This window comes from Epinephelus moara, chromosome 23 (genome assembly GCF_006386435.1).
Source record: "Epinephelus moara isolate mb chromosome 23, YSFRI_EMoa_1.0, whole genome shotgun sequence".
Classification (NCBI taxonomy): domain Eukaryota; kingdom Metazoa; phylum Chordata; class Actinopteri; order Perciformes; family Serranidae; genus Epinephelus; species Epinephelus moara.
Genome location: NC_065528.1, coordinates 21,406,495 through 21,430,855, shown reverse-complemented (window position 1 = coordinate 21,430,855; position 24,361 = coordinate 21,406,495). Strand labels below are relative to the sequence as shown.

General features: G+C 44.0%; 1 protein-coding gene across 1 annotated transcript; it reads left to right on the top strand.

Annotated features, from left to right (window-relative positions):
- Positions 1 to 858: 858 nt before the first annotated feature.
- LOC126385125 (protein arginine N-methyltransferase 8-B-like) lies at positions 859 to 24,330 on the top strand. The gene is made up of 10 exons (XM_050036667.1): positions 859 to 1,174; positions 1,787 to 2,011; positions 4,875 to 5,030; positions 9,018 to 9,081; positions 9,756 to 9,898; positions 10,210 to 10,297; positions 14,023 to 14,138; positions 17,125 to 17,275; positions 20,793 to 20,914; positions 23,870 to 24,330. Exons 1-10 carry the CDS (start codon positions 1,106 to 1,108, stop codon positions 23,951 to 23,953), a joined length of 1,218 nt encoding a protein of 405 aa, XP_049892624.1. The 5' UTR covers positions 859 to 1,105; the 3' UTR covers positions 23,954 to 24,330.
- The last annotated feature ends 31 nt before the right edge of the window (positions 24,331 to 24,361 follow it).

Below are 24,361 nucleotides of genomic sequence, written 5' to 3'. Positions count from 1 at the left end.
AAATAAACAATAAAAAAAACTTTTTAAACGTCCTGAAATGTAATGACGACATGAATAAAAAAAATATTTGAAGCTCATTGGTCGTTTTGATGTGATTCAGATAATTCTAGAACGCCGGTCTCGGATTCTGATTGGCTGAGCGGAATTCCAAGAACTCGCTAAATTGAATATTTGAACAAATATGAAACGGTCAGTAATACGCCACGCTACTGTACATATCATAACTTGAACTTTATGTAGCCGTTGTTTAAGCAATTATAGTAACACACAGGTGTAAATAACACATCATAGTCCACGTTATTATTTTTTTCCCCAACACATAAAACACCTATGTTATATAAGCGCGCGGCAGAGAGGCTCATTGGCTCGCGGAGAGCTGTGGGAAAGTCTGCTGTGAGGAGGCATGTGTCCTTGGGAAGCAGAGACTTGCACCTTCTCTTTTGGTGTGGACGTTATACATTTTTGTCACGATTCATTTCCTGTCACCCGAGGGGGCTCGCGGGCAACTACAGTGCGCGCGCACAGTTTGAACCCCTTTTAACTTTCTCCCTCGGGATTACGCACAGGGACTTTCTTCCACGGAGATGTCAGGCTGATATGTCAAGTGTCTCCAAGAGAGGAGGAGGAAGCGTTTTACTGCTGTGGAGTTTTGTTCCGTGGGTGACACTTTACATTTACTCGGATACTCTTTTTTTTTTTTTTTTTTTTTTTAAACATGAGCGAGGTAGGGCTTCAGTGCCTTGCGCGAGGACACCTAACCGGGGCGCGCGGCTGTTGATGGACTCCTGCTGGGATCAAACCTGCAACCTTTTAGTCTCGGCACAGCCAAAAAAAAAACAACTCTGCCACCCTGCTTCCTGCCGTTGAAACAACCTGTATCACACCCACAGTATGGATTACTGCACATTTAACAACTTTTCTCCTAATATGGATTTAATTTGGTGCGAACTGTGATACCTGCACGCTTCTTATAATGACTTTCACCTTGACGTGCGTTCCCACCACATATCCTGCGGCTTAGTGTTGTTTCTGGCACGTTTTTATGAAGATATCAGAGCCCTCTGTACACTTAAAAGAGTTGTAGCCCTAAATCTCGTCGGCTCTCATGGGACTGAGGCATTCGTCGCGTTGTTTGCTGCTACGGCGGAAGATGGCGGAGGCGGACAGCTCGGAGGTAGGGACCTTGTGGTGTCCTGCACCCGGCTATAGCCGACACCGGGACACTCTCATGATGCTTATGTTATAGTGACAGCACGTTTGACTTGAATATGATGCGCACAGCTTTGTGTTTCCTATCCTCCTATCATCATGGTATCCATATTAAGAATCAGCGCTGCACTGTGATGGCGTGCACGCAAAGCAAAGTGCATTTCCCGGTGTCCTGCAGATGTTGTGGGTGATATAAAGAGACGGATGTAACTGCAATTGTAGTGATGGTGCATGATCATGTGTGTTCAATGATCAGCTTTGGGTGCGTGAAGGTATTGAACGTGCCTGTGTTCTCTGTCCTTGGTGCTGAAAGGAACCAGCATCCCGTACCGGCTCCTCTCTGAGTCTGCTGCTTGTGTAATAGCCAAGATTAGACATATGCATTCTTGACTGCTTATTATATAAATCCATTTTGGCTGCACATCACTGCCTCTGCCTGTGTCAGCCACGTGTTGACCTAAAGGCAGGTGCACCCACTCAAAATGACTGGACACACAATGCTCAAATCCTTCTCTCTGTCGTTTCTCAATCCTGACACAAACTTTCCCCCCTTTTCTCTCTCATTCCTCCTCAACAGCGGCAACAGCCTGTCACGTCCCCCCTCTCTCAGTCTGCCCAGCCCTCCCCACTGCCTAAACCAGTGCCTACTGCCCACCATGTGCCCTGCGTCCCCCACACGCCTCATGTAGCAGCCCTGGCCACCTGTCCTGGTCGAGGCAAGATTGCCAAGTTCATCAGCCCGGAGGATATGACGTCACGGGACTACTACTTCGACTCTTATGCCCACTTTGGCATCCACGAGGTAGGCGGGCCAGGCTGGCAAAACGGCGGCTTGGTATGTAAGACCAGCGTGAAAGAATGACACCAGAGTGTTATTTATCAGTCTAGACTGTTTTGATGTGAGTTGTCGAGATGGATATATGGGCTGCGGAGATGTCCGCCTCCTCCCTAATATAATAGAACTAGATGGCACTCGGCTTGTGGTGCTCAAAGCGCCAACAAAAATACATTTGAAAAACTCAACAGCAATGTCTCTTTCTAGAAATCATGACCCGGTTACTCCAGATAATCCACAGACCTTGTTGTGAGCAGTTTCATGTAGGAACTATTTTCTTTCTCCTGAGCTACACCCTATCATCACACAGAAGGAAGCGTGCATCTACTGCTAGCCCACCTAGCACCACTGAGCTAGCTAATGTCACAGTTTAGCCAAGGTGGACTCCGAGTCCGTTTTGCAAAGGAGTCAGTTAGTCGGTCACAGGTAGACTCGCTCAGTTTGAACTCCTGGTCAAGTGTGGCTTGACGGGGCCTGCTGCTAGTGCTAGCATCAGAGGCTGTGCTAGCTCGGACATCTGGGTTCGCCGCTAAATGTTTTGCGTTGAGGTGATATTTCAGGCTTGCAGTTCTTTGGTGGCACAAAAATCAACAGTTCCATCTGGGCGTTTTTTTTTTTAAAGTGTAGATGTTCCACTCACGGGGCCAAGCAGCGTTGTCTCGTCTGCCTCCATCATGTGACAAAGCCACTGTGGCCTTCAGTGACGCACCGGGTCAAAGGGAACCACGGAATGTGATCAATCAGCATTCATTTTTAGAACGTATTATTTTTCCTCCCTTCCCCCATACAAGGCGAGGTGCTCAAGGTCTCATTCTCAGTCTCAAGTCATTTCATCAAGGTCTTCTTGAATCACTCTTAGTCTGGTCGTTGTGTGCGTCGACTATGAAATGGCCCCTAAGGCGACGAGTCTCGGAGGAGCTTCCAGCTGCCCCCGTGACCTAGCCCCGCATGAGCCGATGATAATAGATAAATTATTTTTTCTGTGATTAATCAGTCGAAATCACTGCGTTATTTTGACAGGCCCTAGTTAAAAAGTTACGTTTCAGATTTCAATTTTATGGTGTGAAAACACTGTGGTGAATCTGTGGTTAGATTTAGGCACAAAAGAACACTTGGTTATGGGTTAGAAAAATCATGTTTTGGGTTAAAATACCCAGTTTGATCGCTACAACCACAGCTGAGTCGGTTTAAGAAATACCTGGCTGTTGCCATAACTACAGCTGGATATATGCCGCCATCGCCTTAAAATATACCTGTTTGTTGTCACGCCAACCACTGCTGGAAATGTGCCAATGTGGCCTTCAGGCACCATGAAACTTGATTGAAATGTATGCGTTATATAGACAGCCCTAATCTAAACAAAATATGTACGATGTATTATCATTATCACTATTTACTAAATCTAATAGAGAAGGAGCAAAAATCTGGCTCCCAGATAATAAGACTCAACACAATGTCAAATCATTCAAACTTACATTAAATAGCCCAAAAATCAAATGACTTCAAACATGAATGCACAAAGAGCAAAGCAACTCACATTTTCACTCAGTAGAGCTCAGGGTTCTGCTGCAGGTAGTGACAGAGAGGGCTCACACCTGAACTTAATCTCCTTTATATAGGCCCTAATCAAGCCAGGGTCCTTGTTCCTCCTCCTCCCTGGCTCTAGAGAGGGCCATTCATGTTGTCCTACACACTTGACACACGGGAGAAGTTTCCATTCCAAATGAATTTTTTGGCTCTTTGAGCACCACAAGCCGAGTGCCATCAAGCTCTATTATATTCCAGAGAAGGCAGACATCTCTACGGCTGATACCTCCGACGCTGGGGTGAACTCTCCCTTTAAACCCAAACAACTGCTACAAACAACAAAACAAAGATTCAGGCAAAGTAAAAGGAGTCCTCAGTCCTCCAGTGCTTTCCAGCATGAGTTTAAACAAAGCATGACACCAAACGCATCACACGATGACGCAAACATCTCTCAGTAGCCTAAACTTTAAAGGCGTTCTTGTAAAAAACACTTTAAAACATCAAATATAATCTAATGATTCGCCCATATTAGAATAAACTCCAAACACAAACCTCCGATGCAACTGTCCGCCTACGTTTGTGGGCAAATAGAAAGAGAGTGGAGAGTGTCTCTTAGCTGACAAAAAAGGAGGCTTTTCCATTACCAGCTCGCACTAAAGAAGCCAGATGCATGATAATAGTCCATGTTCAATGCTCCATAAATGAAAACAATCTGTCTTTTACAGCCGGTGAACTGCTGAAGATAATCGCAGAGCTATACCTTAGCTAATGACCTTGATCTGCGGAGGTGGTGGAAAAGTTTGGGGACATATAGACCTTTTTAAGTAGTGCCCATATTTAGCATGTGGGTCAGGTTTTTGTCGGCTCGCAGACAAAGAGAGTGTCCTGATTAGAGGAGTGCAAAGCAAGGAAGATGAAAAGTGGGATGTGTGAATGGGCTCAGGGAGATGGATATCAGGCAGTCCCCAAAGGCTTTGTGTTGTACTCCCGTCTATTTCAAGAAGCTCTGCCACTGTCACAAAGGCTCCTGGCCTAAATACTGCCTTATCTACCTCATTATACATGAAAAAACTATGCATTCGCACGCTGAGGAAAATGTGCGTAACGTTTTGGCATAATGTACACACATTTGTATGTTCATTATGTAGCATTATGTGTATTATGTATTCCTTGTGCATCTGTATGAATCACTGTTCTTCAGGTAGTCTTGACAGCTCCATATAGAAGCTGTAGTGCATGTTATTCAAGACTGCAATTAAGCGTCACAGCTACGACCCTTTGGGTTTATCTCTAATTTAAACAGGAGATGCTGAAGGATGAGGTGCGGACGCTGACCTACCGGAACGCCATGTACCACAACAAGCACGTGTTCAAAGATAAAATCGTCCTGGATGTCGGTAGCGGCACAGGGATCCTCTGCATGTTTGCAGCCAATGCCGGCGCCAAACATGTGTATGGGGTAAGTCAAATAGATACACTAAACAGATGCTTCACAGTTACTTCTTCATGAGAATCATCCAACAGTTACTGCTTTTGTTTAAGTCTTCATGAGAGAGAACAGCCGCACACTCTTTTCAGGTCCAAATTAATATCATATCTGGCTCTGCTGTCACATTATCTCTCATCCGTGGCCTTTCCCTCTACGTATGCACACACACACCCTGCCTTTTTGAAATTCCTCTTAAAGAAGTACTTCACTGTTGGAGGAATGGTCTTTTCATAAAACTGGGATGTCTATGCAGTAGAAAGATGCGAATACTTTTGAAATTGGTGCTACAGTATATGACCGGAGAAAGCAGAGTATACGGGCCTTTGGTTCTTCTCAAGAGGTACAAAACCTACAAATACCAGAATACACTGATAAGTTCACTCTCTAGCTGATGGGTGACGTAATGTGAGTTGGTTTTGACCGGCTTGTCCGAAAACACAATGTGATCTCATCCATACTTGATGATGATAAATTATGCCAAGGGCAGCCTTTTGCGTCATATCTTGATGCAGAAGGGTTCAGCGATTAGATTTAGGCAACAGAACTACTTGGTTTTTGAAAAGAAAAGATTGCGGATGTCACTGCAAAATACCTGCCCCTGAGTGGCACAAATGCAGCCAGAAAGGCAGTGGCATGTCGCCAACAAAGACCCGACACTGAATGCTACAAATGTGGCTTGAAAGGCAGCGGTTTGTCGCCAACAAACACCCAACATTAAGTGCTACAAATGCAGGTTGAAAGGCAGCGATGTGTTGCCAACAAACACCTGACAATGAGTGCGACAAATGCGGCTTGAAACGCAGCACTTTGTTGCCAACAAGCACCTGGCTTAAAGTGGCACAGATGTGGCAGGGAAGTCAGTGGTGTGTCGCCAAAAAACACCCGACATTGAGTGCTACAAATGCGGGTTGAAAGGCGACGGTGTGGCCAACAAACACCTGACATTGAGTGCAACAAATGCGGCTAGAAACGCAGCAGTTTGTCGCCAACAAACACCTGGCTTAAAGTGGCACAGATATGGCAGGGAAGTCAGTGGTGTGTCGCCAAAAAACACCCAACATTAAGTGCTGCAAATAAGGCAGTGATGTGTTGCCAACAAACACCCGACAATGAGTGCTACAAATACGGCTTGAAACGCAGCAGTTTGTCGCCAACAAACACCTGGCTTAAAGTGGCACAGATGTGGCAGGAAAGTCAGTGGTGTGTCGCCAAAAAACACCCGACATTGAGTGCTACAAATGCGGGTTGAAAGGCAGCGGTTTGTTGCAAACAAACACCTGACAATGAGTGCTACAAATGCGGCTTGAAAGGCAGCAGTTTGTCGCTAGCAAACACCTGGCTTATAGTGGCACGATGCGGCAGGGAAGTCAGTGGCATGTCGCCAATGAACACCCAGCTTTGAGCACCACAAATGCAGCCAGAAAGGCAGCGGGGGATTGGCCAAAAACACTGTGCTCTAACTGCCACAAGCGTAGCCGCAATGCAGCAGCAGCAGCTTGTCGCCAAAAAACACCTGGTTTTGAGTGCCACAGGCGTGGCCGGAAAGGCAACGGTATGTTGCTGAATTTATGAAGAAAACTTGTTTTTTCATACATGCCTCCACTGTGAACGAACACTCTAAAAATGGAGAAAAGTTCTTGATGAATTGAAGTCATAGGGGCCCAAATTTAACAACAGCGAAACTACAACTTGTGCAGTATAATCAAGTCTCATTTATCCGGGCGTATGCTCAGTACTTTCCAAACACAGCTCAAAAGCAGCCCAGGCACACTCAGGGTGCGCTACTCGTACATGGAAGTATTTTGTAACGTAATGTGTTTGTGAAAATGCATGTGTTTGGAAGTACTAAGCATTAAGGCTGCAAATAATGATTATTTTCATTACTGATTTGTCTGTCAATTAATCGTTTAGTCCATAAAATGCTCATCACAATTTCAGAAGGCCCTAAATATCATCTTCAAATTACTTCTTTTGTCCAACCAATAGTCCAAAACCCAAAGACTATTCCTTATCTACCATCAATGAAAAGGAAAAGCAAATTCACACATTTAAGAAGCTGGAAGCAGCAAATGTTTGACATGTTTGCTTGAGAAATGACTGAAATGATTAATTGATTTTTAAAAGAGTTGGCAGCTGAGCATCTAATGATTACACGAATAGGTTTACATTGGAGTTGGTGGAAAGCCCGGTGCGGGACACTGCCCAGAGGTGTATTTTGATGCTCTAGGAGTGACAGACAATCTCAAATTACAGTTGAACAGTAAGATAAAATATGTCTCTGTAGACATTTTAGGTGAGAAACAGGCAATACAGTGACACAATCTTGGTTTATTTTTGATTAGCACTGCCTTGTTTTCCTGTTTGACCTGAATTTGGTCTGAATTTGAGAGCTATATCTACTTCTGTACTCTTTGTGTCAATGGTGGCCCAGCAAAAATTCCTTCATCATATTGGCTGGCAAATGAGCAAGGAGATCAGGGAGATTTTAACATAGTTCATTTACACATGCTTCCCAAAGTATCCTTTTAAGAGCCAGTTTCTTGTGCTCTGTTGAGAAACCGGTAATCTCTCTCAGACAATCATCCACACACAGGCAATAAGAGACATCTGGCTCTCCTCATCACAGGTTGCCGGCAGTGTCTCCCACAGTTATGTATGATTCATATACTGTATTACACTTATGGATGGGAGAGCAGGATGATGTATTAGTTTCATGCTGCACAGGGTCTGAGATGAGCGATGAGGGATGTTAATGTGTGGATGGATTGGCAGGGTTTGATTAAATTTGCCCTTCCGATATTACCCTGAAGGTTAACTTACTGTACAGGGAGAGAAAATGCTAACACCACTGCAGATCAGGTTTTTTTTCCCAACTAAGGATTTTAACATATCTGTTATGATTTATTAAAACAATGAAGAGTGCCTGTTATGTTACTTTAGCCAGTGGTTCCCAACTGGTCTGTCCATGGCGTCCAGATTTCTCCTCAGTCATTAGTTCAAGGTCCACACAGTTTAATACATTCGGCGCCATACTTGCCATGTTGTTGAGCTAGTTTGCTGTCTCTGTCAAGTAGCTGTACGTGAGTCACACACTCTACAGCGAGCACAGTCTCACTCTGAAGTTGTCGAAATCTGGCACGTGGGTGGTGACTTGCGGCATCAGAAACCAACGAAAAAAGACGTCCTTCAGTGTTGGCATGATACGTGGCCAGTTGCCGTTATAGCTTAAAGGTGCCCGGTGGTGTTAGGGGGAAACGCGGTGGTACAAGGACGAAAGTTAAGGCGGCGAATGTTAGCTGGAGGGTGGTGGATGAGTCCAACAAACACCGACTTTCACCCAAGAGAGCAGTGTTTGTGTCCCATAAGATTCTAATCCCAAACCCTGTTCTTTTTTCCCTAAATCTAACCACTTGCTCTTGTTGCCTAAACGTAACCACATGTTTTTGTTGCATAAACCCAACCATGTGCGTTAGTTATTAAAGGAAAACAAACGTTAATCTGGGGTGTTGTACTGACATAGTGCTTTTATTTTGAAAGAGACTGTGTTTAAATGTTAAATTACCTGTGAAAACAGAAGTGTATTTTGAAAGAAGACAATGCATCTAACAGGCAGAACTTGATACGGCGTCCCAGGGTGTCAACAACCAACCTACCCAGGGTACCTTTCACATCGTATGTGGATGTGGAAAGTCCATGACCAAGCACGTCAGTATGTGACGAGGTCGGAGTGAGAATGTGTTGCTACAGCAGGAAACGGCACTTCAAAATGGAAGCTCTGTGCTGGTAATTCACTGTGCTTAAAAATAAAATGTGTTTGTGGCCCATTCAGAATGGATGCGCGACCCACTTTTGGACCACGACCCACCAGTTGGGAACCACTAACTCAAGCAATGTAAATATTCAACAGTTTCCTGTTAAGACGACACTACGTCTGTGGTTTTGTCCTTGTGCCCACAGATTGAATGTTCGAGCATATCCGAATACTCCGAGAAGATTATCAAGTCCAATCACCTACACAACGGTAAGTCGAAGTGGTTTTGTTATCACGACTACATTTCTCACATCCATCTGTCTGAATGCAGAGCGCTGCGATGACATCTGGATAAGACGCGGCGTGAAAGATCTGCATATTTCCATCATTACCGTCACACCCGACGATATTAGTCACAGTTCTGACGGTTAACTGGCAGCTCGCCTCTGATGTCAAATAACCATAATCCCTGCTATCAATCATTATTCCCTCAGTGGTCTTAATTAGCATTGTAAAATGCCACCCTGAACTTCACAGACGGAGGACTGGCAACAGATGGTGGGTTTCATAACCTGTTCGCTTGACATTAGACTGGTTTTTGTTTCATCTTTCATATTTACATTTCAGGTATTTTAAGATGATGCTATTAGCAAGGTGTACAAAGATTAAAACAGAAGGCTAACTCTTTAAAATGTTTGAAATCTATCTCCCAGTATCTTCACATCATGGGTCAAAGAGGCCAGAATGGAAAACAAGACAAATTCATGCATAAACAGTGAGGCCTGCAATGAGCGTAGTAATTAAGATGTGCTAATTCACAGCAGTCCCACAGCACAAAAACAGTGTTGTCTGAGAATAGAGCTATTGTCCGATTTGCATTGATGTGATAAAGATGCCGTGAAGTAATTTGTCGCCTGCTGTTTTTGTGGCTCTCCACCCCGCAGTCATTACCATCTTCAAGGGCAAAGTGGAGGAGGTGGAGCTGCCTGTGGAGAAGGTGGACATTATCATCTCAGAGTGGATGGGCTATTGCCTCTTCTACGAGTCCATGCTCAACACCGTCATCTTCGCCAGGGACAAGTGGCTGGTATGATGGTGCTGCTGGAGGCTCGTGGAGAGCTGGGCTTAGCCTGTGTGTGTGTGGACGAATAAGGCGTTTGACACATAAACACAGCAGACAGTGATGAAGGAGAGGATTTACTGTACGCTTTAGTGCATGTGTCTGCTGCTCAGATGCCGAGGTCCTACGTGAATGATGTGGTTTCTAACCTCAGTGGCTGCCTGCAGGGTTTAAACTTGGCATGTGTGATCTTAAATTACACGGCAGGTGTGTGAACAGTAACGGTGATGGATAGCCTGTGTGTGTGTTAATACCTGAAGATTTTTTTTTGTGTTCAGAAACCCGGAGGCCTGATGTTCCCCGACAGAGCGGCTCTCTACGTGGTAGCCATCGAAGACAGGCAGTACAAGGACTTCAAGATTCACTGTGAGTAATTATGGAAGATTTGTTTTTTGCTCTCACATTTTCTCTCTGTCTCCCTCTCAGCTGTGCAGTGCATAATTAATGACCACAGATGAAGTAAAATCACACTCCAGTTAGATCTAGAATCGTTTGGGCCCACTCTTTAATAAGCCATTCTTTATAAAAAAGCTGCAGCTAAAATGTGTAAAAAATGTGTTACTGCAGACTGTGAGAAATGAGTAAGTCATTAATTAAAGGTCATGGCTTTGTCATGTTTTAATCATCCATGAAGAGTTTCCGCACCACAATATCAGGTTTGTGTTTCAAGTGAACAAAATGTCAACTCAAGCTTGCCGAGTAAAACAAATACTTCACTCCCAAAGTAACCATTTCTATGTCAGTTACTCACCGTGTGTCACCTTGAATTTGTGAGGAAAACATACATGCCTCCACGGTGAATGAACAGTCGTAAAAAATGGAGAAAAGTTCATGATGATTTGAAGTCATAGGGGTCAGAATTTAACAACAGCAAAACTATATCAAGACATCTGTTTACAAGTAATGTTAGCTAAAAAGATAGACAACAGCCAAAATAATTTTTCACAGCCAGGCAACCCAAATTATACATGCAAATGTCTTGTTACTGATCAATGAACTCATAAAAAATATTAATTATCTATCACAAAAGCCATTAGTTCCATCCTAGAAACCAAGTGTAAAATATGCTATGTTAGGGCCCGATCACACAGGAAGCATTTTGCAGGTTGCAAAACGAGAGGCGCAGTGCTCTGCCTTTTTGTAAAAAAAAATTGAATCCCACTAGTGAAAAGCAAAACACTTGCTGTGCCTTTTTATTGTTGCCAGGCAACCACCCCATCATGTCCTTAGGGGCCGTGTACATGCCGCATCTTTAACCGCCTGGAAAACGTGAGCGCTACTCGTGTGCCTTTTTTGAGCCAGCTTTTAAGAGCGTGGCAACAGGTTGTGCCTGAGGTTGCTAAGCAACCTTAACAAGCATCATAGCCTATTTACCTGAAATCCAGAGTGCAGAGCTGATCTTCTTCCAGGCGCTGTTCATAAACGTGTAGGCCTATCATCCGTGGGACAGATGTAAGCTCTCGGTAGCCCTGCACTAACATGATCAACATTTCCGTATTTATCACAGACTGATATTTACTGATGAAGGGAAAGATATCTGTCGGCTGTGATTGGTTGGTCCTCGTCACATGACATACAGTGTGCGCTGCTGCGTTCCGAAAGTTGAATTCTGGCATTTGAACATGCCTGCCGTGTGTCCATATTGAAAGAAATGAATTTGAGCATGCAAAAAACGCGGCATGTGTACGGCCCCTCACACCAACCTTCCCGTATAATCAGTCTACCGTTTTATTTTGGTTTGGTTTTATTTGACAGTAATTAGCAATCTAGTTCCTAAAATGTTGAGGCAGAGGATACTTGCTGTAGCTCTGGGGTGAGAAGCTGTCAGTAAATAGTTTGTTGGGTACAGGGAAACGGAGATCTGTGTGGGGGTACGTGAGACCCTAAAAAAAAGGGTGGATCATGGGGAGTACCACCAGTTGGTCCAGGAGCTTCTCCTCGATGACAGCAGTACTGCATTTATATGCTTTCACTCCTGCTGTTTTCATTTGAAATCGTGGTAGCTGTGGTTTGTAAAGTCGTATAGCTCTGGGTATCCAGCAACAGCTACCACCATTGTTTACCAACTGTGAACTTGTTGTCGTGACCACCACAGAAGGCCCGCCTCTCATATCATCCCAATGGACAATGAGAAGGAAGCAGAGATGACGTGGGGAAACTTCGAGGAGTTCAGAACGCTCCAGCAAAGACACCAGGCGCTGGTGGTCAAGTCCAGTGTGGATTGTTTAATTCCGGAAATGGGTCTAGAGAAAGGACGTGACGAACAAGGGAAGGACACGTCGTGACAAACCCAATCTGGAAACGAACATTCGCGTCTGCATTTCCATCGTTACCATTTTTAAAAGTCTAGACTAAAATGCAGTGCCACAGTTTTTAAACTAAAACGGGTCAGCAGCGTTTTTAAAGGTGTCAATTCAACAATTACAGGCGTAAACATAGCAAATGTTGTGCGTTCTAAAATGAAAACATATAAGTGAGAATGTAGCCTTAGAGAGAAGTACCCAAAGTACACCAATAAGGTGCCTTTATCCGGCAGTACATTTTCTGCTCTGAACTCACTCGGTGTGTTCAAATAGCTTTCACAGCAGGAGTGCTGAGCTTAACATTGTGATCCAGATCAAAGACCAATATTAAAGGTGCCATTCACCCTTGTGCTTGAGGTATTGAATCTGGGTTAATAACTCCGACTGAGTTTCCTTTCACTGCACAGGTGGCCGTCTCCGTTCTCTTCCATCCGCACATGCACATAAAGGTTCATACTTTCATATAAATCCCAAAAGAATTCAGTCCGCCCGAACCTCTCGCGCTCTTATTTTTAGTTTCCCTCTGCGTCGGTGGCATGTTCCACCTTCTCATCGTTCAGACTTAGTGTTTGGCCTCCTGACAAAGCAAGGTGGAGTGGAGGGACAGAGGGAATGGGGGAGGGAAAGCCTGTTCGGTGCGTTTTCAGCCCAAATTATGATAAAAAAAAGCCTGCCAGACATGGTGGAGGAGGCGGAGGAGGCCAGAGTCTATTTTCAGGAGGCCTTGTCTTTCTCCACAGAGGGGCTGGATAGACAGAAAGACAGCGTGAGTGCGGGACTGCTTTTCCTGGCAGGGTTAAGTGCTTTATTTTATTTTCTCTCCTACCTTTTTTTCGCTGACAGCTTGGCAGGAACAGAGAGAACAGAGCATGGCAAGTGTATGAAAATTCAGAAAGTAAAAATTCAGAAAACACTGTTTGCATTTGTTTTCACAGCCCGTTCTCATTACTCGGTCATACTGTAGCGACGCTTTGTCATGCCCCTCAGTGTCTGATACTGATGCACAACCTTTAGCATCTGTATGAGACACACTGGGCTTTCAGCTAACTTCAATATAAACACATCTGTGGCAATATTAGATGTTCAGAGAGACTGACATTGCATAAAGAGCAAAGTCCACACAGAGAGGAGGTCGGGGTAGATGGATAGGTTGAACAAGCACAGGACTTTCAGTCGCCAGGAGAAAAAATTCATACGTAGCACATCAACGTTTCTAAAGTGACGTAGTTCAAATTGTAGGTTTATGAGCTCAGTTACTAATCAGGTGGTGGAGGGGATGGTGGCTGGCATTCAACCTGGGCCAGACGGCTGCAAGGCAGCAGATAGCATCACACCACTGTTCCAGACCAGTCGTGTTCTTGTAGGGCCGCATCATGACATATCCAGCAGTGCTTATGGCAACAACAAGCGGTTAGTTTTTCAGGCTTGGTTGGCACATTTAATGTGTTTTTTGTCCAAATGTAAAAAAGCTGTGGTTTGCAGAAATGTACAATGCCAACATTAATTCTGGCAAGTGGGTTTTTCATGTCCCCTGTGAAACTGAGTCAGTGTCATTTTAACCCAATGCATGATAGTTTCCTAAACCTAAGCAAGTAGTGTTGGCACTGAAATCTGTTTCATGGACATGGAACTTTATTTAAAAAAGACCATCCAAAGCTCATGCTAGTGGTGTACCTAAAGAATCATAGCTTGAAGCGTAGGTCCGCTGACCAAGCTGCAGTATGACGAGTTGTGAGTGATAATATGTTGGTATTCTCATGGGTGCTGTTTTTGTTTGTGTATGCGCAGGGTGGGAAAACGTGTACGGGTTCGACATGAGCTGCATTCGCAATGTGGCCATCAAAGAGCCTCTGGTGGATGTGGTAGATCCGAAGCAGGTGGTGACGAACGCCTGCCTCCTAAAGGTCAGTCTGTGTCCTTGAGTACAAATATTGCACATGCATGGTGAAGGAGTGTGAATGTACAGTACCTCGAACTTTTGTCCATCACTCCATATTGCTTTAAACCTTCAGAAAGCCTGTGTGTTTGAGGCACACACCGCAACAAACAAGGTTTTTCATCTTTTGTGTTCTGCCACCAACTACATGCACCCTGAAAGAAGTCCGAGACCGCGATCAATCCCCGAGCCTCTGATCATTCCCGGGCTGCCGAGACTATTTTCTAGTACATAATAGAGGTTTCTGGGGAGCTGTAATAGTCTGCAGCTCTGTTTCCATGCTTGAACAGTGGCTTGTCTTTCATCTCACAAATGAACAGAGGATAAGAGCATTCAGGGAGGTGATAGCTTTTTTGTCTACCTTTCATTTCTTTTCCTCTTTCACTGTTCCCACTGTGTGCTTTTTGTCATGTTTTTTTTCCATTTCAAGTATCCAATATTGTCCTTCCTCTCTCTCCTTTTTTGTTTCATATCAGTTTGTATTCTTATTCTCACTCTTTCCTTCTTAATCACTTCTTCATACCCTTCATCTCCTGTCACATTTTAAGCAATGTCAGGCCTCACTAGTTCGAGGGAATAGGGAGGTCTCACTCTGTCTCTCCCTCTGTGTGTTGGTGAAGTGTCACACAAGAGCAGGCATTGAGTCACCAGAGGGAATAAGGTGGGCTCTCCATCTCTCTGTACAAGCACCAACTCTCCTTTTGTGTTCAAAAAGGTGATTTATGTGTGAGATTGGATAGGTGGTCGCTACACTCTTAGAAATAAGGCTCCAAAAGGGTTCTTCTTCATTACTCAGATTCACAATGTGTTAAAACTAGATAACCAAGTTCTTTTTAATCAGACAAACTCATCCAACAATGAACAGGCAACTGAATTGGAGGAAATAGCCTGTTAGCTAGTTAGCAGCCTGTTAGCTAAGCTAGCACACTGTCATACAGTCTCTCCGAAAAATCCAATGCAAAAGAACCCTTTTTTTTTTTTTTTTACATACTTGAGGCTAATTCCAGACTGAAATAGTATGGTTCGTACGGTTAATTTCGCAGACATGTGTGGAAATGAGGAGTAAGATTTCCCAGTGTAGGAATCCAGACTGCAGAGGCATGGCCGGCATGACATGTAACACAGCAGCGTCAGCCTCTAGTATGACGTATAACATGCATGTTAGCAGAGTCAATAACAATGGCTTAACATGGCAACAACGATTATTTACCGTCCCTGATATATCATGGTTTGATCTCGTCCTTTGCTCAGAGGGTACGGAGCTTCAGGATCTCATTGTTTTCCCAACTTGCGGATATTTTTGGCTGCCGTTTTTCTTCTTTAAGTTAACTGCTAACTGCTAACATTTTCACTCGACCGGGGGACTTCACCACAAGCAGACTAGCTGTAGAAACAGGTGACAAACTTTACACTCCGGCGATTTGACCAGAGGAGTTGCAGGTGACACTATCACCTGGCTTGAGTCGAGCTCAGATGGCCAGTTCACACCGCTGCAACCTTTCTCTGCAAAGTTCTTAAACGGTTTCGTCTCGTCGGGAATCATTGGTCTGAACTGAGCTTTAGAGGGTGAAAGGGTTCTTAGTGGTACCAGAAGACTATAGAAGGGTCCTCTGTAGAACCTCTCATAGGGAGTCTTGGGTTGAACCTTTGACAGATGGTTGTAGGTATAACCCTTTTCATCGGGTTCGATATAGAACCCTCTGATACCTGCATGGAAGTAGCTCTGGATCTTGAACTAGTTTCGTTCAGGGCTTTTGGAACCTTGGTGTGAACCAGCCTTTGTTTCCACCAGTTTCGGTCAGAAGCATTGCAATCAAAATGAGTCATCAACAGAAGGTGTTGCACAATGCAAAACAGAAGTTAACAGTAGTAGCAAGATGGTGGATCGCATTGATGACCTGCAAACATTTGTTCTGATATTACAGATATTTGCTTTTATCCAAAAACAACTTTTTGGATTCTCAATTAATTTAAATTTGGTCAAAATGCTCAGAATGGCTCAAAACTAGGTGTGGGAAAGGGGCGGCAAAGGGGTATGAAAAAAGTTTCAACCAGGAACCAAATAGGGTTCTCCTATGGGGACAAGCCAAAGAACCCCATGTGATTCTAGTTAGCATCTTTCTTTCTAAGAGTGCAGAGAGTTAGTGACATGCTGTTGGATGGAACATTCATTCTCACCGTCTGTATGTCTTTCACATGCATATATTCAGGGCTTATTCACCCATCCCCCCGCCGCCAGCCACTTCGCCTCATCTTAATTCAAACTGCCACTCATTCCTCGCAAGCTAAAATTACAAAGTCGCTCCCGGGGAGATTTTTTCTCTCCTCCTACAATTTGCTGTATATGATACTGGCCTGGTATCATTGGAAAGGACAGAGGTGTTAAATCACAATCTGTCATGCTGACGCCACATGGCCGAGCGATCCGTGGCCCAATAGGCCCGGCGAGATGAGCCGGTTGCAGTGTTCCCTGTCTTCTGCAATACAACATTATGCATGACCAGCTCCACTCCTGTTTTGGAGCAACATTGAAGCCTGCCAGGTAACAAAATGTGATACTTAGATTTGTAGCCATATTCATAAGGCAGTGCTTGATATAGACACGAGGGAACACACACACACACACACTCACACACACACAGCCTCCCTCCCTTGTAGACTTGAGGGAGGACACCCACACAGCATGTGTACTGTGAGCAGGCTTCGTTTGCCAGCCGTGATTCAACCTGTGGGCTTTCACACACACACACACACACACACACACACACACAATAATTGTGGTGAATAATCAAGCAGCGACTGACATATACTGTACATGTACTGCGTGTGTGAGGGATGGCAGGTGGGCGTGACAACTTGTGTCTGTACATGTGGTGTGCTGCCTTCCTGACATATTCCATGGACTGGAAAGCAGTCTTTGCAAAATAAAGTCAGTCTGCTATTTGTTTTTGCAGGAAGTGGACATCTACACCGTGAAGCCGGAGGACCTGTCCTTCAACTCAGCCTTCTGCCTGCAGATCCAGCGCAACGATTACGTCCATGCGCTGGTCACCTATTTCAACATCGAGTTCACTAAGTGTCACAAGAAGACTGGTTTCTCCACTGGTGAGTAATATGTCTCCAAACTCCAAACACTTTTTAGACACCAATCTTAGAGTGTCTGTTCACTCATATCACATGAAAACGTATTTACCTACTCACCCCTCTCGGGGTTTTTTGCCTTTTGAGATCAAAAGAAGAAAGACAGGGAACAAATGGGGGGAAATGGACTCTGTAAAATCCTACACCTCAGTGAGAATTTGTCCAGTTTTGAAATTAGAGGAGTAAATCTTGACAGATCATATAAAACTTTCTGGTTGCACCAACTTTAAGTCAGTCATTTGCAAAAGCAAAGCATTCCTCGATCCAGCTGGTCAGTGGAGCCTCGAGAGCCTCAAAAGCTGAGCAAATAACACCAAATATCTTCATGGCTGGATACCACTATGAGAAAGTCTTTATCTTTATTGTTGGAGTTAACCAACCCTTTAAAGGGATAGTTTGGATTTTTTAAGTTGCTGTTATATGAGGCACTTATCCATAGTTAGTGTATTACCTACAGTGGATTGTGGTTCGGCACGCTGTCAAGGAAGCTAAACAATATACAGCTGTGGACAGGGGTTGCAGCAAAACTTATTTTAGCCACCTAAAAAAATCAATATCAGTTTAAGTGTACCCTGTATTTAAAACATTTTCAGCACTTTACCTTGCAGCAGACAGCCATTCCCAACAGGGAAACCATTAACAGCTTCTGTTCCCCATCTAAGCTCTCATCAAAGCCACCACACTCCACTGAAAAATACAGTAATTTAGCTCACTGCTGGTCCACCACTATCTCAGTCAGTAAGTTTGTTTGTGTTATTGTGTGACTTTGGTGAATCTGACGTAAGCCTTTTAAACTCCAAAGTCACACAATAAGACAACGAAACTAACTGATCGAGGAAGCAGTAGACCAGCAGCTCCTGTGTTTAGTGGTGTTAAATTACTGTTTTTCTCAATGGAGTCTGGCTTAGAGTCTGGGTAAAGCAAAACCAGTGATTTCACATCATACGTCTTAGAAAATATTTGATGAAAACGTGTGAAAAGACTGCGAGAGCTGTGTAGTACTGAATTGCAGATTTAGACATTTGAACTGTTTTTAACATTTCCAAGAGTCCAACATTTTTGGATGGGTCTACAGTCACGGCTGGATGATGCATTGGAGCCATCCTTAACATAACCCATTTTAGCTATTTCAGTCTAATACAAATGGTCCAGCCACGGGGTCCAGATTTCACCTTAGTCGTTAGCTCAAGCTCCACACTTCTTAACTGTACGTTCACACCAAAAGCTTCCAAAGAGGTAAAGTCTCTCGTGGATGCACAAGAAGCACGAATGTCAAAAATATTTGTGGCAGCTCTGGTCGCTCATCACGTGAATCATTGAACTTGTCAATTTAAAGGAGCCACAAAGCGGACTACTGGCTTGAAAGCAGTGTAGTTGCTGCTTGCTGTTGTCCAGTCAAAAAGCTCATAGCTGGCCTACAGAAAGTTAAGTTTGGTCAATGAAAACAGAAAACATATGTCATCCCATTCAAACCAAGCAAGGAAGACTTGCATGCTAAGTTGTAACATTAACCTGCAATTCTCTCCTCTATTACTAACATTACGCACTTTCAAACTCACCAGACCAACCAACTACCTCCGCGACGCGGTCCCAAGCCTCAATCTTTTTATTTTGGTCTCTGTAACCGAACAGCGACACATTATAAAGGACTGAGTGGGCGCAAATGCAAGTAATAGACTTCTCGATATCCATTGTCGGAACAAGTGTGCTGTAGGAACCAAAGTTACATGGATGTTCTCTGGGACCTGCTTTATTGAAGCACGTCAGCATTCCGATTGGTTGCCGCCAAACCACGTCAGAGCTCATTACTATAAAGGTAAATGAGTTTTAACTCCCCTCCGGAGCCGCTCTGGTCGCCCAAGACGCACGGCTGACGACCAGGTTGCCCAAGTTGCCCAAGTCGCTGGGCTCTCATTGAAAATTAATGACTTCCGCCGCTGTGGAAGCTCTGGTCGCTTTTGGTGTGAACGTACATTAATACATTCAGCATCATACTTACATTTGGCCACGTCCTCAAGCTAGTGTGCTAGCAGGTCTCACTCCGAAGTTGTCGGACACCGGTGCTTAGTGGGTGACTTCGGCATTAGACACCGTCGAAAAATGCTGTTCTTTCACGTCAGCACGTTTAACGTGTGGAAACGTGGCGAGACAACAACGAAAGTTAAGACAGCAAAAGTCCGACTAGGGTGGGCAGGAGTGGTGGTGGATGGGTCCAACAACCACCGACTTTCACCTTGGAGGCTGGTGTTTGCTTCCCGTAAGATTACCAACGTAGCATGTTTTGAAAGAGACTTTATGCAAACTGTAAATTTCCTGTGAAAACAGTAGTTTGAAAACAGACAATGCATGTAACAGGCAGAACTTGACACAGCGTCCCAGAACGCCAACAACCGACGCACCCAAGGTACCTTGCACGTCATATAGGCCTATCGACATGGAAAGTCCATGACCAAACGTTGATACGTGACGAGGTCGGAGTGAGTATGTGTTGAGTTTGCTGTTGTTTCCTTACACTGTGTGTGCTACTTCTACTGGGTTAGCTGCTAACGACAGACCTTTGCTTTGCAGCAGCTTGGTTTTCGTTTCAGCCCCAGCATCTCCGAGCAGAGAACACTGCTCATTTTTTCAAGAGTTTGAAAGCTAATTTTACACACTTGGCAACTTTTTTAATCTTTCAAATTTGGGTGGGTGGTTCCTAACACATTTTTTTCTGTGGTGTGACAATCTCATAACACATATTTATTTTTGCTTTACCCGGACTTTAAAGACAATAACAGCCTCAATTTGCCACCGGAAATGGCTGCCTGATGGCGAAGTAAAGCGGAGAAAATATTCTGAAAATAGCACACACTTAAACTGATACTGATTTTTTGGGTAGCTAAAATACGTTGCTGCAAACCCCTACACAGCAGTACATTGCTTTGCTTTCATGTTGGCACTTTTGCCTGCTTTTCCAAACTGTGTTACATGAGCCGACCCGATGTTCGCACCGACGGAATCACCAAGCGCTTCTGGTGATGTGGTGTCGAGGACGCCTATTATAAGAGAGAGTTGCTAAGCTGTTATGTAAGCTTATGTTAATACATTCATGCATCCAGCGCTTACATAATATTGTGTAGAGGAGGTTCTATGTTTGGCTGAGTCTGTTGGGCCCAAGGCTGAGCATCACTGAAGGAGTTCTCTCCTATCAGCCTCTGTATTTCTCCCACAGGGTGAGTGAGTTTCTTTGCTGTTAAATTCCTCCCGTGTTAACACGCCCGAGGGAGCCGAGTGTCCATTTGAAGCAGTAACGTTTTGTAAATCCTATAATTCTCACGCTCCCCTTAACTTTTCTGGCCTCTTCCTCACTGCACCTTTCTGTTTTACCTCTTTAACCTGTCTGCACTTCATCTTCTTTCCTCTCTACATCATGTTTCTCCTTTTTGCTCCTCTCTTGTGGACACATATTCTTCTCCTCTACGCCCACTATCCTCGACCTCAGCTCCAGATGCTGCCAGCACACACTGGAAGCAGACAGTGTTTTATTTAGAGGACTATTTGACTGTCAAGAAGGGAGAGGAGATCTTTGGCAGCATCACTGTCAGGCCCAATGAGAAGAATGTGGTAAGACTTACACAAAATAGCCACAAAATTCTTCATTGTTTAGATTTAAATTAGTAATAAATGTAGGAAAAAGTACAATATTTGCATCTGAAAACAACAATTGAACTAGAAGTATAAAGTAGTATGATATGGAAATACTTATGTACAAGTGCTTTAACTTTATACTTGAAGGTAAGCTTCAGTATTTTTTAATTTAGACTCTATTTTCCCATGTTTTTGTGTCCAAGTGACTAATGGGAACAGTCATTTTTAAAACCAGTCCAGTCGTCATCTGCCTGATGAGGTTGGCCAAGTCATCCTCCAAGACAGTGGGAGGGATGTCACAGCGAACTGTCAATTTACTTCTATTAAATGTGCCTGTTTTTGCCACTGACAGGCTCAGATTGTTATTTTCAGTGTCTGACAGCTTATGGAAAGGATCCCTACAGAGGCTGACCTGTTTGTTAAAGAGTAAGATCCTTTTTGTTTCACCCAAAACAGTTCAGAAATCTGTGTGTTGCCAAACTCCACATCCTCCATTTCAAGGCTGAATCCAAATGTCCTCACTTCACCACACTTTCAGACTCGCGGACTTTGCGGGTGTGTTCCCTGGAAGTGCTGTCCAAATCCTCAATTCATCCAGTCAACAAATGGCCTCAAGCGGACTTTCTGCAGACTTCTAGAGAGTCAGCTTGGAGTGCAGACTTAAGCAGACTTCACTGAAGTACAGGCTGTAGAGGGACTGAAATGCATGTTATTATTGCAGCCCATCAGGCTGTGCAGTAAAATAGGCAAAAGAATGGATAAAAACAACAAAAGAAGTCCTCTAATGTCAGTAATTCCTGTTTTTGAACACATGTAGCCTGTTATATATGTATGACATATATGAATACATTTTTGTTCAGTCACAAAAAAGGCTATACATGGGATTTATATCTTGTTATCTGCAGGGACAGATGAGTTCAGCACTGTTCATCAACTTATATGACACGAATATGAATATGACAGCAGTGATAGTTACCATTTCTACGGCAACGAGAAAAACAGTCTTGAGGGCTGTCTATCAGTCGCTAGCAGTCTCTGCCCTCACAGACTTTACGTGATGACAGTAAATACATCACACTACGTACTGTACAACTGAAGTCCGCAAGGGCAGGGCTTGACGCTAACTTTTTTCCCAAGGAGCACATGTGCTCCTAAGTTGAAAAAGTAAGAAGCACACAAAGAACTTTAGGGGCACAATGTAAATTGATCAAATAATGTGTTTTCCGTAATAAACGTGATGCAAATAGACATTTACAAGCAAAATTATTTAATGAATTTGTATACAAAATGTACAGAAAGGTAAAATCATCAAGTTTTGAAAAAGTATTGCAATTTAATTTTGTCTTTAATGTTATTATCTTATATATATTATCTTTGCAATATGATTATCTTATATAATGTTATTACTATCCTAAAACATTCTCCAGGTCCTCTGAAACTCTGCAGGACTTAAGCCTCTTTCACACAGAGCGCGATTTTCGCAGCGGCCACCGCGGGGTAGAGCGCAGAGCAAGCGGAGAGCAAGGCACGCAAGACAGGATTTGGGGGAGTACAGGCTCGTTCAAGAGCTACAGCTCCATGGTGACCGCTTCCGGGTCTACTTCAGGCTCTTCTCTGCTATTGGACGCGCCGAGGTGTCGTCACAGCGCGTTGCGGTGAAATTAAAAAAATTGCAATTCGAGCGCAGGCTGGCGGCGCGCAGACGCCGCGGCATCAGCTTGCCGGCAGAGCGGTGTGCTCTTGTGCCGCGGTAGCACATACACAATGAATGGGTTCGTCGGCGGAGGTCTGCGCTTTGCGTGCTCTGTGTGAAAAGGGCTTTATTTCCACCCTGCCCAGCAGCGGTACCGTGGCGAACGGTCCCTAACTGCGGGGAGAACGGAGCAGGCTTCACCGTAGGTCCGCCGCTTCCTCCACACTTTGACTTATTTACACGCTGCCGACAGTGGGACTTTTCATTGTGCCGACAGTGGCTTGGAAACCGCCCATAACCGTGTCACACGGGGAAGAGGGAAGAGGGAAGGCTGCTGGAGTTCCTCCAACATTTGCGGTTAGATTATCATATTTTTTTTTATTTACAAAAATATAGGCTGCTTCGGCTGTTTTTTTAATGCGCACATGTGCCCCTAAATATTTTTTACAGTTCGCACACACCTATTTTTAGTCGCAAATGCGAGTGAAACGCTCGCACTGTCGAGCCCTGAAGGGCTCAGTCTGAAAGTCCAGAGGGTGGACATCTGGGTTCAGCCAAACACACAATCATTTTAATGTGTATATACCCGCATATTTTCACATCTAACTGGGTGCATTAAGGGTTTATTTCAACCAAACCAGAGCTGGTGATTGTTGGAACAGCGGAAACATGAACCAAGATGGTTACTGTGAGTTTTACTTAGTTCCTGCCGACACTGAATTCAGTGAGTTTTACGATGATAAAATTTCTGTTTATTTAAAAAAAGTCTGGTGGGTTTGGTGATGGCGAAATCAGGGCTGTTACTGGTTACACAAAAAGGATCTTACTCTTCAACAAAAAGGTCTATCTCTGTAGGAATCCTTTCAATAATGTTGTCACTGAAAATAATGATCTGAGCCTGTCAGTGACAAAAACAAGCACATTTACAGGACATAAATTGATGGGGCTCAGTTGCCCCGAATGTTTACATTGCAGCCTGTTTTGCAGCTGCCAGCTGCAGCGCTGTCGCTCAGTTCTGGACCCATTTAAACATTTGTTGTTCCCATTAGTCACTGAGACACAAAAACATGGGAAAATAGAGTCCAGTTTGAAAAACAGCAGTTTCCCTTTAAATGCAATTTATGAGTAAATGTTAAATTCATTTGCATTTTTTGTATGTGGAGATTTTGTTTGGCTACAGCTAAACCCAGGGGAAATTTCTGCCATTAATTAATTTAAAACCATTTTATCTTCTGTAGCGTGACCTGGAGTTCACCCTGGAGCTAGACTTTAAAGGACAACTATGTGAGGCCGCCATTTCCCACGACTATAAAATGCGTTAAGAACAACAACCAACCAACAAACTATCCTCAGCCCCTCTCGACACTCGCGGGAAAGGGGGGCGGCACAGGCTCTCCATCGAGCATTCCAGTTGGCCAGCAAGGGCGACCAGACGCATCTGATCGGATGCCATCATGCCAGCACCCAAGTGATGTCATCCGAATAGGCAAGTATCTCTCAGCAATAGTGCCATCACCTGTTCCAACTTGATCGACTCGGGCACATCGTTGAATGTAACATCCTAAATGAACTTGATTTTTTTTTTCTCTCTCTCACTAGTTTCTGGAAATTGTATAATTTTGAGTATTAAATGAAAAGTCTTTATATTGTTAGTGCAGCTAATTGAAAGCATTGATCTGCGTGATGTGGAGAAGGTTACAGCACAGTCAGCATCTGTTTTTCCTTCTGTT

Excerpts from the sequence above, each read along its gene's own strand:
- LOC126385125 (XM_050036667.1), top strand. The coding sequence starts at position 1,106 with ATGGGACTGAGGCATTCGTCGCGTTGTTTGCTGCTACGGCGGAAGATG. Across the intron at positions 1,175-1,786 it reads CGGAGGCGGACAGCTCGGAG|CGGCAACAGCCTGTCACGTC; the intron begins GTAGGGACCTTG and ends CCTCCTCAACAG. Across the intron at positions 20,915-23,869 it reads GGCCCAATGAGAAGAATGTG|CGTGACCTGGAGTTCACCCT; the intron begins GTAAGACTTACA and ends TATCTTCTGTAG.